Here is a 20,952-nt window from a genome sequence, read left to right as displayed (position 1 = left end):
AACGATTTTGTTTTTTAAAGATTCTTTCATTATACAAGACAGACAGGAAATGGGGCGAGAGAGTGGGGGAGGCATGCAGCGAAGGGCCGCAGGTCGGAGTCAAACCCACGGCCGCTGCCTCGAGGACCGACAGCCTCTTTACATTGGGGCGAATGCCCTAACCACTGTTCCACTGGCCGCCCCAAGGAAGGTTTTTAAAGTGTTTAAGACAAAAGAAAACTTTCGGCTCTGTGAGACAGTGGTAAAGTGGAGGCAGCAAATCAGTCTTGTAATTCTGCGTGCAGGGTTCGTCTCCCATGTGATGTCCATTTAAAAAAAAATTCACTAATATATACAGTATATATATATATACCTTTGTATTTGTAACATTCTACAGTTCTCTAATCCATGTATAGGATTCCCCAAACTCATGGGTGTAAATGACCGTAAACATGTCCCCATCAATGCACCTTTAGAACATGAGGCCGACTTTGTGAATAAAAAGTCAACACATAGCATCAACGTAGCCTACTAAAACGTTGTAATGGTGCTTGAAAATGGTCACCAAATGTAGATGGGGGTAGAAGACAATTCTGCATTTGTCAAAGTTATTTTTAGGCAATATGTAGAATATTTCTAACTTTCAGATTTACACGATTATTATGTGCAACTGTGTTGCCCCTTGCTGTTATACTCAGTTAATTATAATGATCTGCTCCTCTTGAGTGGAACGTGCGGCACTTGTGCTGCCTTCTCGTGCTATGGAAAAGATGGTCCTTTGCGTTTGTTGTTGTAGTGAAATGAAACATGGCGGACCCACAGATCCTAACCTGTTACGTGGGGATTCATCAGCTACAGCAGGAAGAGGATTTATCAAAACACAAACGGTAAATATTAGGCTGTACTTTTTTATAGATCATCCTGGTTCGAATCCCAGCTGCGGCCCTTCTGTGTGGAGTTTGCATGTTCTCCCCGTGTCTGCGTGGGTTTTCTCCGGGTTCTCCGGTTTCCTTCCCAGAATCCAAAGACATGCACGTGTTAGGGTAATTGGTGACTCTTAATTGCCCGTAGGTGTGAATGGTTGTCTGTCTCTGTTTGTCTCTATGTGCCCTGCGATAGACTGGTGTCCTGTCCAGGGTGTACCCCTCCTCACGCCCGATGTCAGCTGGGATCGGCTCCAGCCCCCCCACGACCCCGACAGGAACAAGCGGTTGAAGATGAATGAATGAATGAAAATTAATGAATGAAACTGAATGAATAGTAGATTTTTTAACGGACAAAAAAGAAAGCTAATATTTCTGTTTTAGCTACATAAGCTTGGTCTACACTAATCTGAAGCACACAATCTTCCCTACCAGCTCAAAAACAGTGTTGTTGTAATAAAGTAGACTCTTGCGTTGCGCTCCACCATCTCGGCAACTCGTGTATCAAAATATTCTACACGTTTCCCAGTGGATATTACCACAGGAGGGGGCATTCATGTGCAATTTTTACGTCGGATTTTGGCATTAACCAAAAATCCCATAGGACGTGAAGGTCCCATTGATCTATCCAAAGGGTGAGTCAAATGAAGCGATACAGCACCCCTCTGGCACGAGGAATGGAGTGCTTGTTTTCATTCACGTTGCATGCACTTTCTTAGGTCGCTCCTGCAGGGGTTTATTAAAGTTTTCTTTATGTTGTTTTAAATAAATCAATAGATGTTCATAATATAGTGACCAGCCAAGCATATTTGTAAACCTGGCTGTTACTATGCACCGAGCTAGAAAACAAAAGTCCCGAACAACGACGCTTGGAATGTCAACCATACAGTGTATGACATCAACCAACACGGACAGAACACAGGCCAATCACAGCACAGCTCGCTGAGTTTCAAATTCCACCGCTTCTGTCAAACACAAAGGTCACATGGGCAAATGCGGCCAACCAATGATAACTCGTGTTTCTTGTAAACACACTGAACTGACCAATAATAGGTTCGGGAGGTTGTTCTTTTCCCGGTGACGTCAGTAGCTATATAGGCACCATTGTGGTATCGGGGACTGGGGAGTAAAGTATAGAGGGAAGGAGGAAACCTAAGGGGATCAGACAGAGTTCGAAAACAACAGGAATCATATTGGAAAGCTATCCCGTCCTTTAGCTTTGGCTAAAAAAACAGAGCAGGGAGATCGGGCGTGTTCCTAAAATGTGTGTAGAGCGAGATAACTAGCTGCTCCTGGATTCGCTCATCGAAGTTTTCGCTGAAGAAGTTTATACGGCGGTACGGCTTATCATCTGGCTGTCTTCTACCAGTGACACAGCAATATACAACCAAGACAGAAAACATGGTGTCCTGGATGATTTCGAGAAGCGTTGTGTAAGTACCAAGACCATTTAGACAGCTGATGGGATTGAACTTTGTTAGCTTGCTTGGCTAACCGCTCACTTCCTGACTTTAGTCCTTTAATTATCTACATCAGTACCGAACCTCTGTCAACAAGAAACCAAACTATTTTGGTTAGCAAACAGTTACCTGACGCCACAAACACACAGAACCCAATTTATTTAGTCATGTAAAAGTTGTATACAGCTAGCCATATTGCTGCTGAGAATAACGTTAATGCGAATGCTAATGCTACCATGTTGTTTATGAATCATAGCCATGCACACTGTTGGTGAGTCACCTTTAGGTAACAGTGTGTCACTTTTACAAGTGTCGGTAAGTTGGAAACTTTCAAGTTCAATATGTCTATCTGAGAAGGAGTGTCAGGTACAGCAGTCAGCTTCAAGATATTGTTAGCCAGGCCTTCCCAATTTAACCAGGCACCAATAAATAACACTCAGAAAGACATGCCAACGAAACACCTTTTAAACGACTTTGCGTGGGTTTGTTATCTGATGTAATTCCACTGGAATCCCTTGTGTATAAAGCAGAAGTCAGAGCTTCATATTTAATACACTTGTATTTGTAAAGCGTGTTTATTTTTGGGTAAAAATGCAAATGTTTGACCTGTCACCAAACAGCATGCCTTTTTCTCATTCTCTGTCCATAGCAACCATTCTCCCTTTGTCCTTCTCTGCCTGTATACATTCAGGAACAGTAGTTACAGAACTGGAAAATGGAGAATAGGAATGTGGTGGAAAGCACAGAAGGGAGTGGAGGAAACATTTAAAAGATGTCTCCTTTTTATCTAAAGCAACGCTTTTTAACACAGGCCCTCTATTGTGGGATAATGAGCATATTCTCTTGTAACAGAAGTGAAGCAGACATCCTAGGTCAGGGGTAGGCAATTCCGGTCCTGGAGAGCCACTGTCAAGATACAAGATTCAAGAAGCTTTATTTATCCCGAGGGAAATTATTTTGCAACAGTTTCAATAGAAAGGTGGAAAAGGGTCAGAGTAACAATAAGCATAAACATAAATCAAATCAAAACAAAGCTAACATCAGATAAATCAAGCAATGAACTAAGTGTGACAGATTGCAAAAGACATCGTGGTTAAGCGTAGGTATATACAATATACAACAATACGCACTGTTCAGTTTAGCAGCAGATTGAAATGAAATAAGTACAAACTAATAAGTGAGAAGGAGAGATAAGTTATAAGTGTAAAAAATGTTAAAAATGTAGCAGCATTTCCTACATAACTAAGTGACAGTATGGCACAGTGGAGTGTAGCAGCATTTCGTACTGAACTAAGTTACAGTAAGTTACAGTAAGTTACAGTAAACCACAGTGAAATGTAGCAGCATGTCCTAAGCACAGTAAGTGTAGCAGCAGATAGTTACAGTACCATTAATAAATAAGTATTACATTATATTACACCGGGGGAGAATGAGTCTGTGGCTGAATGTGCTTCTGCTGGAGGTCAGCAGCTGGTGGAGAGGGTGAGAGTTGTTGTCCAGGATGCTGTGCAGTTTAGACAGCATCCGCCTCTCAGACACCGCCACCAAAGAGTCCAGTGTGACCCCCAGGATGGAGCCAGCCTTCCTGATGATCTCACTGATTCTCTTTGCGTCTGCTGCCCTCAGTCTGCTGCCCCAGCACACAACAGCAAAGAAGATGGCACTGGCTACCACTGACTGATAGAACATCCCAAGCATGGTGTTACAAACATTGAATGACCGGAGCCTCCTCAGGAAATAGAGACGACTCTGGCCCTTCTTGTAAACAGCCTCAGTGTTCTTGGAAAAGTCCAGTTTGTTGTCCAGGTATACTCCAAGATATTTGTAATCCTGGACAACATCCACAGTCACGCCGTTGATGGAGATGGGTGTGGGGGCAGATTTACTCCTGCGGAAATCCACCACTAGCTCCTTAGTCTTGGTGGCGTTTAGAATCAGGTGATTAGCTGCACACCAGTCGACAAAGGAGTCCACAACGCCCCTGTACTCCTCCTCCTTCCCCTCACTGACACAGCCAACAATTGCAGAATCGTCAGCAAACTTCTGCAGGTGGCAGGACTCAGAGAGGAACTGAAAGTCTGAGGTGTACAGGGTGAACAGAAATGGGGAAAGAACAGTACCCTGTGGAGCTCCAGTGCTGCTGACAACAGTGTCAGACACTCCGTCCTGCAGTCTGACATACTGTGGTCGACCCGTCAAGTAATCCGTAATCCAGGAAACCAGGGGAGGGTCCACCTGCATCGCCGTCAGCTTCCGTCCCAGCAGAGCAGGCCGGATGGTGTTGAACGCACTGGAGAAGTCCATGAACAAGATTCTCACTGTGGTCCCTGCTCTGTCCAGGTGGGCGCAGGGACGGTTGAGCAGGAAGATGATAGCGTCCTCCACACCTAGTCTCGGCTGGTAGGCAAACTGTAGAAGGTCCAGTGATGAGCTGACCAGGGGCCGAAGAAGTGAAAGAACCAGCCTCTCCAGGGACATCATCAGGTGCGACGTCAGCGCCACCGGTCTGTAGTTTTCGGAGGTGCTGGGACGCACCTTCTTTGGTACTGGTACCAAGCAGGATGTCTTCCACAGCACAGGGACCTTCTAGAGACTCAGGCTGAGGTTATAGATGTACTGCAGGACTCCACACAGCTGGATCGCACATGTTTTGAGGACCCTCGGGCTGACACCGTCGGGACCTGCTGCCTTGCCTGGGCGGAGTCTGCACAGCTCCTTCCTCACCTGCTCTGCAGTGAAGGTCTGTCTGCTGTGTGTGTTGGTGGGGGTGGAGAGAGGTGACGGCGGGGGGGAAGGGGACAGGTAGGGCAAAATCAGGAAGGAATTAAGGGGGGGGGGGGTCTGCAGGGTTGGAGGTTTGGAGGTGGGTGGTTGTGGAGGAGCATTGGGGGGGTGGTCCAGAGCCCTTTCATCAAATCTGTCGAAGAACAGATTCAGCTCATTGATACGTTCAATACCACCTCCTACTGTCTGGCTACCAGATGGTTTGTAGCCAGTGATGCTCCTCATGCCGCTCCACACGTCCTTTAAGTTGTTCTGCTGGAGTTTGTGCTCCAGCTTCCTCCTGTAGCTGTCTTTGCCCTGTTGGATCCTCTCCTTCAGCTCCCTCTGGACCTGCCTCATCTGCTCTCTGTCCCCTTCTCTGAAGGCCCTCTTCTTCTCATTCAGCAGGACCTTGATGTCTCTGGTGACCCACGACTTGAAACAGCGTACAGTCACTGTAGGAACAACGCTGTCCACACAGAAATTGATGTATCCTGTTATGCAGTCCGTGAGATCATCAAGGTCCTCCCCTTGTGAATTACAGAGCAAATCCCAGTCTGTGAGTTCAAAGCAGCCCTGTAGAGCTTCATCAGTCTCCTGTGACCATCTCCTCACAGTCCTGGTGGTCACAGGAAGCCGCTGGACTTGGGGCTTATACAGGGGCTGCAGGTGGATGAGGTTGTGGTCTGATCTTCCAAGAGGAGGAAGGGCAGTGGAGCTGTAAGCCTCCTTAACATTAGCATACAGCAGGTCCAGTGTCTTGTTTTCCCTGGTGGGACAGTCCACAAACTGCTTGAAAGTGGGCAGTGTTGCAGCCAGAGTGATATGGTTGAAGTCCCCAGATATTGCAATGAATGCGTCTGGGTGCCGTGTCTGAAGTCCCGCGACGACGGTGTGGATGACGTCACTCGCGCGTGCCGCGTTTGCAGTCGGAGGAATGTAAACAACCAGAACGCTCATGTGTGAAAACTCCCTCGGCAGGTAGTATGGCCGCAGACTCACGGCAAGCAGCTCAATGTCCGGGCTACACACACGCTCCTTTACAGTAACGTGTCCAGGATGACACCACTTGTTGTTAATAAGAATAGCAAGTCCCCCACCTTTCCTCTTGCCACTCTCACGGTGACTCCTGTCCGCCCGAACAGTCTGAAAGCCGTCCACAGTTACGTTAGAGTCTGGGATGTCTTCGTGGAGCCACGTCTCCGTGAAACACAGCACACTGCTCACACGATACATCCACTCAGTCTTCACCAGGCCCGCCAGCTCGTCCATCTTATTAGCCAGCGACCTCACGTTCCCCATGGTGATGGAAGGGAGAGATGGTTTGTATCTCCTCTTCTTTGCCCGTTGTTTACGTCCAGCCTTACATCCCCTGTACTTTCTCCTCAGTTCTGTGGGGATTTCAGGCCTCTCCCGCATTAGCGCCGTTGGTGCTAGCGACAACAGCTGTTCACAGGTGTAAACAATGGAGCCGCCGCACTGTTGTGTCCAGACGGAGATGCGGTCGGCAAAAATAGTCCCAAGAATGAGACAAACGGACAAAAAACACGTAAGAAAGTTGACGAACATAGTTGGCTAAGGTTAGCACGACGACTTACAGGAAAAAGCACTAATAAAAAGACAGTAGAATAAGATAAAATAGCAAAAAAGTGCGGAAAGGAGAGGGAGCAACTGTTGCTGGCTGCCGCTTTACACAGCGCCAGAACCGGAAGTCCTGCATGTTTTAGGTTTCTCTGTGCTCTAACACACCTGATTCTAATGATTTGCTCGTTATCAAGCAGCTGATGCTTGTCACAGTTTGTTATTGTTAGACTCAGGTGTGTTAGGGTAGGGAGAAACCTAAAACATGCAGGACAGTGGTTCTCTAGGACTGGAATTGCCTACTCCAGTCCTAGTGGCACTGGCAAGTACTGACTCCTCTGTGGTACCTGAACGACCAGCGTGTGGCACTCAAGTCAATAAGGGTGGGGTTACATTTCCTGGATTATTTTCACAACAGGTCAACAGGCAGCAGCATTGCGCAGGCACTCAGTTGGGCTGGCACAAAATCTATTGATTAGCTGTCCAGACGACAACGCTAGGGTGCCGTTGAAAGGTTTATCCAATCTGGGAACCAGTTTCAGAAAAAAACGTTTTCAGGCGTTATAGGCGTAGTATAGGAAGCAGATGGGCAGTACGGAAGTAGTGCCGGTCGTCTGGGTATCTTCAGATGCAGCATTTGAACATTTTTTGTTTCATGCGCCACTGAGGAACTTCCAGTAGCAGTCTACACAAGTAGCAACATTTTTTCAATTTAAATGGATTTTTGATGTATGACTTAATATATTATAAAAAATAAAACACCGGAAGTTTCAGTGCGGTGTCTCTTCCGGAACTAGTGGGGGCAGTATAGCGAGTGTTCCAGTCAGACTTGGATTCAGAAGTAGGAGGTCACAAAGAATTGGAACTCACATGCATAACAAACCCCAATGTGTACATTCTCTGTGGATGAATCTTAGTTCTGTTATATTCTATATGTCTGTTATAGAAATGTCATTTTATTTTTTTGCAAATTTGCTAATAAAGAAGTTCATGGAGTAGTATTCAAGCAAATGGGATCTCACAAAATCCATCTTTATTTTTTTTGCGTTGTATTGAAATGGCATCCAGAGAATCGTGTAATTTCATTGGTATTGGCACTGACTACTGAATTTGTGGTATCGTGACATCCTCTAGTCTGAACTGGACTTTAGAACTCAAATGTCCGCCCACTGAACCCAGCAACAGCTCATCTCGCTTCTCATCGGTTTCTCTCGTGTTCTCTTCCTGGGCAGGAATTCGTGCAATGAGCAACGTTCCGCACTGAGTGCAAAAATAAATTGTGATTAATTGCTTTATTTTTTTTTGTCGCGTTATTTTTTTTGTAATGTTATTTTTTTCTGTAATCAATTAATCGTAATTAAAGCGTTAAAGTCCCTGCCCTAATTTTCATACATTTGGTTATCAGCATTTTCATGCCATCTCGAAAAGAGGTCAGAGAAAGTTCTCTCCCATTCACTCAAAACCTTCAACTCATCATGGGAATGTTTTCTAAACGTTTTGGGCCCAGATTATTTATCTTGCTCCACAAATGTTGTGGGTTCTTTTCATTTATCTGATCTAGGTATATTATTGTCCTCTCTGATGTCTTCGTTTGTAGAACCTACGTTTTTTTAATCAAAAATATGCTGTTTTTGCTTGTACATTGATTTATACTGTTTTCTTAATAAATAATCCTTACATTTTAAAAAGAGGTATTCAGCACTACACATATCTGACCATAAGTCACCTAAGTCCTTATAGAAGGGTTTATTCATTTTGTGTTTTCTAAATTTAGGCTTATCAATGTCATTGTTTAGCTCTGATTTAACTAATAAACAAAAGTTTTCATATCATTTATCCAGATCCTCTTTAGTTTTTTTTATTGTGTGCAGTCTCTCAATACGTTCTAACATAGCAATGCAACTCATATCCGAACTTGGAAAAAGTATTTAGGACAGTACATTTCACCTGCTTTTTGATCAGTTCAGCTGTAGCAAAAGGTTTTTGGGGCTGGGGCATTTTATGACCAGCGTTAAATGTCATCCACACTAATGAATGATCTGGTAGCCGACAACGGTGTCCAATCAGATTAAATAAAGCCTTTTCCTCCACCACTTGTGAGACGGACATCACCTTAAATTCTGAACAGTTTTCTAAACTATCAAATGGTGTTCGAATATAATCGACCACAGCTCTTCCCTTCATTGAAACTGATGTAAAATTGTCATATAGGGGATTAATCCTTAAGATACCTTAAATCGCTGCAAAAATAAAAATAGCATCTACTTCAGAAAACTGATAAATTTGGCTTAACAGTTGGCAAAAAAAAGATGATGCATCTGGGTGTTCCTTTAGCTTGTTTCTGACGCAGGATTGCAATTTTTGTTGTTACCTAAACCTTCCACAAATAGCTGCTTCATTTTATCACAAATATTTTCCCCCTCTTCTGATGGTAAACAAGCCACCACTATGGAGACAGCAGGGTCAAAAGGGATTTTTGAACATATAGCTGAGCCCTGTGGACTTGAATTTATCTTTTCCTCCAATACTTGCATCCGTGATTATAGGCGACCAACTTCAATATCCAGTGTCTCTTTCATATCGCGGCCGTATCATTCCATTTCAAACATCATTGCTGTATGGTTCTCTTTGATGGATTTTTTTCAGAGAGGCGTTGATACGATCGACCTTACTGTTCATCTGTTTTTCAAATGTGGACTGCATGTCTTCCACCATAGTGCTCAGCTGCTGTTCGATGTGTTCCTGCGTATCATCTATTTTACCATTCATTTTCTTTAATTCTTCAAAAAGTTGTGCAGTATTTTTGTTTTTCCCAGCCATCTCCGATCCCGACTCTTTCCTGACCTAGCTGAGGAGATGTCTTATATAATCTGTGCCACTTTTTTATGTGTGTACTGTCTACCGAAGAAAAGCAACCCGGCAACACACTCAGCAGACCCTCACACCATTTCAAAGAGCCTTCTTTCTTTTGATTTGTTCTAAATCATTCAAATACAAAACAATACACCATAAACCATTACAGGTGTTTTCTAGTGTTTCTCCCTCTATACATCTCCTTTCCAACAACCATTTCAATTGCTTTGTCATGCAGCAGTTGACCTTTGTTTTGGCAGCAGTCTGGGAGTTATGATTCTGGAATATATCTGTTTATCTTTCATAGTCCTTATTTGTCCAGCTCTCTCTCTTTGTTACAGTCTTCCTTTAAGTGTTGACAAAGTTTGAGTTGTCTTCTCAGGAGTAAAATAGCCAAGAAAATCTCTGATATTCAAACCAATAATGTGGACCCATGGTGATAATTATTACATAGCACAGCAGTGTTCTTATTTTGAAAAATATAGCAGCACAATTTAAACAGCACAAGAGGTAATCACTACCATACCTCCTCTACAGTATAGTGTGATTTGATGCAGGAGCTCTGTAGCTCAGAATGGTATTAGTTGAAAGGCTATGGTATTGGGTTGTACTCAATTGTGCAATTATTTATGATACTTGATCAGTAATTTAAAAATACCTGTGTGCTCACGAGTAGAAGTGTGATGACATTTTGAAAGGCACTGGCTCTGTTGTCTTAAGTTGGAATGTTGTGTACACTGCCTGCTGCAGTCTGCTTGTACCTCTTAACAGAGTGGAGAACAAGCCTTACAGGATCAGCAGGATAGGTGTGCTTTCATTGCCTGTGGCGATAATTCTATGTGCCAGAGGCATTGTCTTATTCATATTCATCACTGTTGAATAATATCCTTATATGGATGGTTGTTTTCTCCTGTGTGAGATTTTTCTGCCAAAGCTTTGGTTAGAGTTGTGGAGTTGTTTGCTTTTGCTGCTAGCCCACTGTCATTCATATCTGATACACACACACACACACACACACACACACACACACACACACACACACACACACACACAGTCCTGATGAATCAGAGTTTTGACTGTCTAACTCTTTCATAGCTGGGGTTGGTTAGCATTTGTTTATTTATATCGGTGCTAAAAACAATAATTTTAAAACGGTGCAGATATTGATACTTTTAAAATAAAAAATGACGGTCAACGACATTGAAGAAAGGCTTTATAATTGAGGCATTATTAAAGTTGAAATTGATAAATCTAAACTTTTTTATTCATATGATGGTGTTGGTTGCATGTTTTAATACTTCTTCTTGTTGTGTTGTTTGTGCGATGTCGACTACATACTCTGTACCACATTGAACAATGATTTTATAAACACTTAATATTACATACTATAGTTAGTAATAATTAGTTTGATTAGTCGAAATAACATCTGGAACAAGAAAAAATACAAATATAAATAAATAAATAAAGTTCTAAACAGCAACTGAAACAAGAAGAATTTGTGCAGTTTTAACTAAAGAAAGTGCAAAACATGTGCAAAGGTGGTCAATCACTACTTCTGTCAGAGCTGACATGTAGCAGCACTACAGGCTATCCTCCTTGAAGAACAACTCAAGGGCCCTGTTGAAATTCAACTCTTTCACAGGTGGACCATTTATACTGTTTCTCATGCAGGCTGAACACAAGTCATTTTAGTGTGCATGCGATGTAAACTGATGCTAATTATCTGGGCAACATTCTCTGCAGCAGTCAAGTTGTGAATTTGTTGTAATGTCACTATAAGAGATGACTTTCTCTGTGCTCAAAGTAATGTGTGTCAAGGTCACGTGAAGTATACCAGGCCAACTATGTTTTTTTCATTGTTTGTTGCGTCAAATCTTACCCAGATACAATAGTGCTACTTTCTGATTGGCTGTTGTGTAACCCCGTTCTATTTTTTGATTGGCTGGCCGCTGGTAAGTGGCAGCTCTTGATTCCTGCTGGTTCCATAGTGAGAGCAAAGAGAGTAGCGCTGCTGCACCGTGGCCAGAGATTTTTTGGGAGCTGTAGCATATTATACATTGTTTTTCCGTGTGAGACATACAATGTGTGGCGTGAGTGCGTGACCAAAGACTGTAAAGAAGGACTGTCACGCCCAATGCGTGACACTTAAAAGGCCTGGACTTTTAATTAAAAACAGTTGTGACAGTGTTTCTCATCCAAAAACATCATTACCTGCCTATTGACATTGATACATCGCCCTCTGGTGGACAGAAGAACATATACAACTTAACAATATAGTCTTATTGAAGGCATTTACTGGTCAAAATATTGTTAATAAATATTCTAATATATTCTAATATTAATATTAATATTAATAAAAAAACAAACTTAGAATATGGTTTTGGGGCAAAAGTCACAGCCCTAATGGCTGGAGGTGAACTGTTGGGCAGGTTTTATTGTAGGGTCTTTCCAGTTGTCGCTTGCAAGATTTCATTTGATGGAGTTCAGTCTTTGGTTTTAGTGGGAGCCAACAGATTGAGACAGGAGGAGAGAGTGTTGTAATAGTCCACAAGGTCGTTGGGATCATCAGACAGGGGGAAGGAGAGGTAGATATTGCACTGGTGAGAGAAGCTGAGAGGGATGATTGGCTTGATGGACTTGATGTTTCTGATTTTGAGTTTGTCTTTTAGGATGGGGATGGAGATGTTGATGTTGACAATGATTTCAAGATAGTTGGAGATGGGAAGGTTGATGCTGGAGAGATGGTTTAATGTGAGTCCAGTGGAGCAGACCAGATCAAGGATGTAACCATGGGAGTGAGTGGGGAAGTTGATATGCTGTGTGAAGTTGAAGCAGTGTAACAGTTCCAGGAATTCAGTGGCAGGTTTGCAGTTGGTGTCGTTGATGTTAAGATTAAAATCTCAGATGAGGAGGACGGACGGTGATATGGTGCAGAGCTGGGTGAGAAAATCTTTAAAGTCTGAGAGAAAGGTGGGATTTGGTTTTGGAGGGCGGTAAATAATGGCAGTGACAAGCGGGGTAGGACCAGAAAGTTTGAGGGCAAGATATTCAAAGGACAGGGCAGCCGGAGTTGAGATGGTGGTGATTTTAATGTCCTTTCTGTGGATGGCAGCAATACCACCTCCCTTCCCTTCGTGGCGAGGTTTGTCAGTGTAGGTGAATCCTATGGGTGTGGTCTGGTTAAGTGAAAAATAGTCCAGGGGTTTTTGCCAGGTTTCAGTGATGCAAAAGAAGTCCAGTTTAGTGATGAATTCATTCAGAATGAGAGTTTTACTGCTAAGTGAATGTTTTGAGCAGAGCCAAATTTAGGTGACTGAGGAAGAGGACGGAGGTTGGACAGATTCACGTGTGGTTCATGACATTTGGAGCATAGAATCTTGCAGCGGATGCATGTAGAGGAAACCTTGGACTTTCTCGTCATCATTCATATCTGACTAATGAAGGCTCCACTTGACATAAAGTCTATAATGATCATGATATGAGCGAGACAGCAGAAGGGACCAAGTTAGACCAGGTCTGTTCCATTCTGGTTCAGTTGGTGTTGACAGTGGACAGATAAAATCACAGCATGTGATATACAGTATGTAATGAGTCTAATCTGAAGTCTTCAGAAGCCTTTTAAGACATGTTTGATATTTGTGACAGATTCCACTTGTGATACGGTCGAGGGAGACTGGTAAATAAAGTTCCCTTTGTAGGCCCTTTGATCCTACACACCTCTCAATCCAGGATCTTACCAACCTTTTTTGGTCTGTTCAAAACGAATGACACTGCGCATCAACAGTGCAAGCTGCTGGTCACGTCCATGTTTATTTAGGATAAGTTGTTTGGTGTTTAATTATATTAAAATGCGGATCACTCAATCCAATCACCAAATGTCTTGTTTTGGCCACAACTCAAAGATTGGAATTGGAAAAATGGACATTTTTCTCTTTCAAAATTACTCAAAAAGATTATTGATTATCCAAATAGTTTGCAATACATTTAATTGTTACTAATTGATATTGATAACAACTAATCATTGCAGCTCTGATCTCCAGTGGTTACTGACTATCTTTATATGTGGTTTGTCTGTTTTTTGCAAATTTCAGGTCATCTTTTGGTCTGCTCCAAGCTTTACTGCTTCAACTTTGATGTGCTGTACTAACTATTTTTTCTCTACAATCATTGGCAACATTCTAGGTGTGCAAACTCCCAGTTTAATTTCCAAATGTAGTGGTTTAGACAAATGGCTTGTGTGACCTGTTGCACTTTGTTCAGAGCCATGTCACTGTGTTTTCAGGTCTTGGCTATTAACTTGGTGACTACAATGTTTTCATAACTGATGCAAATGGTGTTAAAAGCCTTTAAAATGAGACTGAAGTTTTAATAATCCAGAATTATTTTTAAATGGATGGTGTGCTTTTATGTTAGTCAATTGCTCTATTGTTATTGAAAAGGTATCTATTATTTCTACTTCTAACTTAACTTGAAGTTTGATGCGTTAAGTATTGATGTAATTAGAGGCCAGTCTAATGATGTATGTTATTTATTTCCCCATGAGGAAATCCTCTGGGTATGTACAGACCTGGAGTGTAACCAGTCCCATTTGCTGTAGCAGCAGTTCTCTCAACAATTCCCCCTCTGTTTTTAGAGGGAAAGTCATGTAATCACATTCTTATTCCTGAAGCTCAAACCAGATGTTGCAAGCTCAAGTCTTGAAGATCTCTTTTTCTCTTGCCTCCTGTTTTTATTGCTCTTGTTCTCTCTTTCTTTCTTTCCCTTTGCTCTCTCTCTTACAGTCCTGTCCTCCTCCCTTCATCTGGTTGTTGGTGGTGTACGGTGTCAGGAAACCAGGGTAATTGACCTGGAGCCTAGAGTCAAGGTCTATCTAAAAGCAACAGGGCTATTTTCTCAGCTGCATGCAGAAAGAGGGGGAGAAGGTATTTGAAATGCAAAAAAAGGGGAATGAGAAGGAAGAAAAGGGAAATAGAGAGATGGTAGTTTTGGTATGAAGAAGGGGCCCTGCTTTTCACTAAAATGTTTCAAGAACATTTCAGTGCACGTTCAAATTCTTTTGTGTGAGCTTGGTTCATGGATACACTTGATCTGAATGTCTCTGCTGGTCCGTAATTACTCTTAAAGACATTAATGTACATTTTAAGACTAAGAAATGTCATAGTAAGTAAGTTTTCCAAATTTCTTTAATGGTTTATGTAGACAAGTGCACAAGAAAAAGTATAAAATTTGTATAGTGTTTCTGCTTTAAGGTGAAAAAAAGCAGACAAGAACAAAAAAAAACCTGACATGGATCCCGCTATCCCACCCAACAACCCACATCAGACACGGTCACAATAACCAACAAAGTCGATAGGTAGGGGGCTCTCTCCTTCTAGCACTAGGAAGTGTTCTCAGCATCATCAGGAATAACAGTAAGACTATTACTAATAAGAGCAGACAGTGGGTCCCAGGTTTTGTGGAATGCTGTCAATGATCCCCTCTGTGAAAGCCTTAACTTGTTTAACCTTAGACATTGTAGAATTTCACATATCCAACTGTTATGAGTCGGTGGAGAAACATGTTTCCATTGAAGGAGAATGTTACGTCTGGCAAACAGGGTGGTAAAGGCCACGACACGTTATGTAGTAATGGGCAGATTTTTAGACGGAGGGAGCCCAAAAAGTGCTGTCAGGGGATTGGGTTCCAAATTTGTGCTGAGAGCCTGTTTGAGGGTTTGAAATATATCGGACCAAAATTCAGCAAGTGTTGGGCACGTCCAGGACATGTGTGCGTGGTCGGCTGGGGACTGCTTACAGCGGTAACAAGACTCACTGTGACTAGGATATATCTTAGCCAATTTAGCATTGGGGAAATGGGCTCTATGAAGCACCTTCCACTGTAATTGGTCGTGCCTGGCACGGATCGAGGATGAGTGAACCAGTTTTAGAAAGTCTATTCACTGGTCATCAGTAATGTCTACCCCCATATCCTTTTCCCATGCATTTTTAGGTGATAAAGTGGGGACTGGGCTCAGAAGAGCAATTGTATTATAAATGACAGCTATCAGTTGTTTGTGTTGTATGTTGAGAGCCAGGAATTGGTCCATCTCAGCTTCAGGCGGTCAGTTCAGAAAATGTGGCAATTGCTTTTAGATAAAATGTCTCACTAGAAGGTACCGGAAAAAGTGGCTATTAGGCAGGCTGTATTTGTCCGACATAGATACGAAGGATTCAAAAACACGGTCATACAGGTCATTAAGCATTTTGGGGCCCTTATCTGACCATATGCGGAATGTAGGGTCGGTGCAGGAAGGGAGAAACGCATAGTTATTTAAAACTGGGGAAAGGATGGAAGCCCTTTGCAAGCCGTACTGCTTCCTGAACTGGATCCAGATTTTATTGGTATCAACGACAAAACGATTAGATGAGACCTGAGCAGGATGAAGATGTTATCTTAGTGTGAGCCCAGGGCTGACATACATAAATTGACCACGGAGCCCATATAAAAGTTTATTAATGTTTTAGGCCCAGAAGTACTGGGGGAAATTAGGGAGTGCTAGTCCCCCTTCAAGTTTAGGGAGTTGAAGAATGTTTTTTGATACAGGCTGGTTTATTCCGACAAATAAAGGCGTTGAGTTGTTGGTCTAGATTAGTAAAAAAACATTTGTCCAGACAAATTGGGAGATGTTGAAAAAGGTACTGACACTTTGGTAGACTGACCATCTTAATAAGATTAACCCGGCCTGTAAGGGACAGGGGGAGGCCTGCCCATCTAGACAAGTCCGACTTATTTATCTAATAGCGGCTGGAAGTTATTTTTTAAAAAGGTCCCTGAATGAGGTGGTGATGAACACCCCCAAATATTTGAACCCCTTGTCAGCTGTTTTATAGGGCAATATGTATTGTGGGAGTAATCTCGCCAAGTTGTTGACAAAAAATGACTCACTTTTCTTAATAATCAACTTATACCCCGATAGGTGTCCAAACTGATCCAGAATTGATAAATCTGGGGGGAGGGAAGATGTGGGGTTTGAAATAAATATTAAATTCAATTATGATTTACATAGACCCTATCACAGACAGGAACATCGGATAGACCCAGCTCTATGGAGGATGGACATCTGTCTTGACCGGAGAGAGAAAGATGGACAGATGGACAGAGAGAGACACACTTCCAGTAACTATAATAATATCTATAGTCATGTGAATATGACTTGTATGTTATGGCAGTTAATACAGCAGAATAGTAGAAACAAGCACAGCTAAGGTGATGGAATATGAAAATGATAATAATTATGGTGGCAAACATGATAAATGATGAGCAGTGGCAACAGCAGCTACGACACAGCGAGACATACCACTGATGGTACCTCTATGGCTACAAAATACATAGTTTATAAGACTTGTGATAGTATATATGACTAATAGTTATAATAGATGCAGGACCACTGCAGCAGGCACCACCAAGATCAGCAGAGACCTACAAGACGACAAAGCAGAAACAACTCCGGGGAAGAAGTGAATTAGTAACATGCATTGATGAGACATGGATGATACAGACAGAGAGGAGAGAAGCTCAGAGGAAAAATATTATCCCTGGCAGACTAGGCCTATAGCAGCATAATTAAGCACAACAAAATCAGCTTAAAAATAACAACATTGCTAAGGGCTTGTAAGCTTTAGCTGTAAGCTTCATCAAAAAGGAAAGTTTTAAGTTTACTCTTAAATATGGGGACAGTGTCTGCCTCCTGAATAACACTTGGGAGTTGGTTCCACAGGAGAGGAGCTTGGTAGCTGAAGGCTCTGCCTCCTATTCTACTTTTGGAGACTATAGGAATGACAAGTTGCCCTGCATTCTCAAAGCGCAGCGATCTAGTCGGGTAATACGGTACTATGAGCTCTTTAAGATACGATGGAGCCTGACCAATAAGAGCTTTGTAGGTAAGGAGAAGGATTTTAAATTCTATTCTAGATTTTACAGGTAGCCAGTGCAAAGAGGCTAATACAGGAGAAATATGTTCTCTTCGATTTGTTTTAGTAAGTACTTGAGCTCGACCAACTGGAGACTCTTAACAGACTTATTAATGCCAATTAGATGCTCCAGTCTCTGTAGCAGGATGCGATGGTCAATCGTGTGGAAGGCTGCACTAAGATCTAGTAAAACAAGTACAGAGACAAGTCCTTTGTCTGAAGCTATTGGAAGGCTTTTAGTCATTTTGACCAGTGCTGTCTCAGTGCTATGATTCGCATTAAATCCTGACTGGAAGTCTTCAAATAACTCATTATTATGTAAAAAGTCACACAGCTGATTGGCGACTAATTTTTCAAGGATCTTAGAGAGAAAAGGAAGGTTAGATTTAGGTCTATAGTTGGCTAGTACCTCTGGATCAAGACTGGGCTTTTTAAGAAGAGGTTTAAGAACAGATACTTTAAAAGACTATGGTTCAAAACCTGCTGATAAAGACATGTTAATCATATCTAATACAGGAGTGCTAACTAAAGGTAACTTCTTTAAGTAACCTAGTTGGAATAAAGTAGAAGGCTTTGATGCGTAAATAATAGAGGTTAATTTGTTACGGTCAACTGTAGAAAAGCAGTCCAAGAATATATCAGGTCGTACAGTTGTTTCTAAGGTTCCTGGGTTTGAAGAAAAATTGGTGCCAAGCGAGTTGATTTTGTCTCTAATAGTTATAATTTTGTCATTAATAATTTAAAATTTAAAATAAAGAGAAGGTCATCAGCATATAAGGAAAGTTTGTGGACTAGACCAAAACAAGTGATACCTTCAAACTAATTTTGGTTTCTAAGCCAGATGGCTAATGGCTTGATGGCTATGTTGAAGAACAAGGGAGTGGGCAGCCCTGCTGGGTCCCCCGTTTGAGAGGGAAATATGCTGAACGGACACCGTTAGTGTTTACAGATACAGAGGGTGTTACATGCAGAAGCCTAACCCAAGAAATGAAATTAGAATCAAATCCAAATTTCTCAAAAATGAAAAAAAGAGAGCCCCACTCTACCCAGTCGAAGGCTTTCAGGAAACCTTGGGAGTGTCCGATCCAGGTGAGAATATAATGTTGAGCAGCCTCCTGGTGTTGAAGAATGGGTGTCTCCCAAATATGAATCCTGTCTGGTCTAGCGAAATTATTGATGACATCACACTTTGGGGTCGGAGGGTTGGGACCTTAGCAAGGATCTTACAATCTATGTTTAAAAGTGAGACCGGTCTGTAGCTCTCACATGAGGTAGGATCTCTCTCTTTCTTCAGGAGCAATGAAATAGATCGTACAAGGTTGCTTGCAGTCTGCCTTCAGTAAAGGAGTCATTGAACATTCTCACAAGGATGGGAGCTAAAAGCATCAAGTACGCCTTACAGAACTCGACTGTAAAACCATCGGGACCAGGGGATTTCTTGTTTTGTTTAGACTTGATCGCATCATGCACCTCCAACAGAGAAATGGGTCTACCGAGCTCCCTAGAGATATTTATATCAATCTTAGGGTACGTTAGTACGTTATGGAGAGGTGGAAGAAGTGCCATCGCGTTTTACCAGTTCCTCCACAATTTCTACCAGCTTAGCCCGTTCAGCCCTTCTCATTTGAGAAATGTAGGATATCACTGAAATGTAGGAAACTCTGTCAGAGCGAATTTGAGTCGCAACAAAATCTTTAAACTTACTTACTATACTTACAGTAAGTGTGAGCTGAACCTCCATGGTGAACGTGGAATTGTTTGTCATGGAAAACTAATGTCGACTGTGGTAGGAGCATGGTCAGAAGTGACTATTGGGTGATATTCACACACATTCCCCCTTAAGATGCTGTAACTGTGTCAGGACCTTACCGATTTTGATGTCACGTTGTTCATTCCGTTATTATTCCAGGAAATCAGACGCACTCCAGTACCTGTCTGTACAGCATTAGCCATAGGAACAATAATAATAAGTTAGAATCACACTGCATGGCCTCAAAGTGTTCTGTAGTCGTGGAGTAAGAGAGTGGGGAGGAAGGTAAAAGAGAATAAACAAAACAAACAAAAAAGGGCTAATGCACGCATAAAACAAAACAACATAAAACAAGACAATGACATTTTGACCAATCTGAGGGCTACTCCCATAAAAATAAAGCTCACAACTAACAGCTAAACTGAGCTCCGGGTCTCCTCCTTGAACTAACAGTGTTTGACCCCTTAAGTCACCACAAGAAAGGAGAAAAAATAATAAACTGAAAAGATATATATTCCAGAGCAAACTGTGTGAAGTAAATAAAAGCAGCCAGCAGAGGTTGCAAAGATGCCTTAGGGCAGGTGGGCCATGGTGGTATTTAACAGATAAAGGTAAATAGAATTCCAGCCTATAAGAAACCCACAGTCCATCCTGGGTTAGAATGTACACGCTGTATCGATATAGGTCATCTCTGTACACCAGTCCATGACAGGTGTCAGGCAAGAATACTCAAGATAACCCCGTGGAAGTGGTTGATAAACAACCAAAAACAAAACAAAAAACAGCTGTGAAGAATATATATAATAACGAACTTAAATCCACATGTGAACGGGCTTCCAGTACTTGGCACGGAGGCCGATTAAAGATGATCTGAATTCACATAAGTGTGACCAGCCACAGAAAGAAATAATAAAAACGGGAATTTAAAAAATATAAGAAAACACTGCATCTTAAATCAACAGTGTGTTAAAATGTCAATTTAGCGATTTCTGTTCAACCTTTAACAGACAGAATATCAGCAGCCTGTCAGGACTTTAACTACTAACGCTGCGGTCTAAAAATATATTCCTGTCAGTCCGAGGCTGTTAAAGCACAGCTACACAGCTGACAAGCTCGGCAGGGAACAGCAGAGCGAGTCGGAAGCCCAGGTTGTAAAGCTCCGACATCGACACCTCTCTGTATTTCTGGCGCTCGGCCACCACCTCCGGTTTATAGTCCTTGTAGATGGCGATAGGGGAGCCTCTGTACCCCAGACGTTGTCCAGCTTTGTTTTGAGCGTTGAAGGAGGCTTTGAGGTCGACCGAGACTGCTTTAAACTTGGCGGAGAGGACTGTGCGGTGCTCCTCCCAAGAGGTTATTAATGGCCGCCATGATAATCTCGCCGTCTGCCTTCTCTGAGGGGCTAGCCTTCGCCCCCTGGTCTTTTACAGTCTTTCTGGTTGCCTGCGTCAGCATATTTCGTGGGATGTATCTGTCAAACGAGACAAATATTACTATTGTCGTGATTTCCGGGGTCCTGAACGTAAAAATTAAGTAGCGGGAGCAATACCTGACCCGTATCTACTCCATCTCAGCCAAACCGGAAGTCATTAAATGTATACTTTATTCATCTGAATCCAGATCCGTGTCATGGCAATGTGGGAAGTGTGTTCAGATGATTGGTTTGGCTTTGTGTGACCATTTAATATTTGAAA

At 42.3% G+C, this 20,952-nt stretch overlaps 1 protein-coding gene across 1 annotated transcript in view; it reads left to right on the top strand.

Annotated features, from left to right (window-relative positions):
- The first annotated feature begins 2,022 nt into the window (after positions 1-2,022).
- Positions 2,023-20,952, top strand: part of reep3b (receptor accessory protein 3b) — a 91,229-nt gene continuing 72,299 nt past the window's right edge. Inside the window, exon 1 of the mRNA XM_083932684.1 lies at positions 2,023-2,335. Coding sequence (XP_083788810.1) covers positions 2,304-2,335 — 32 coding nt within the window. The 5' untranslated portion in view covers positions 2,023-2,303. The remainder of the gene's footprint in view (positions 2,336-20,952) is intronic.

Source organism: Echiichthys vipera (assembly GCF_963691815.1).
Source record: "Echiichthys vipera genome assembly, chromosome: 18".
NCBI classification, from domain to species: domain Eukaryota; kingdom Metazoa; phylum Chordata; class Actinopteri; order Perciformes; family Trachinidae; genus Echiichthys; species Echiichthys vipera.
This window is presented reverse-complemented; position numbering and strand designations above follow the sequence as displayed.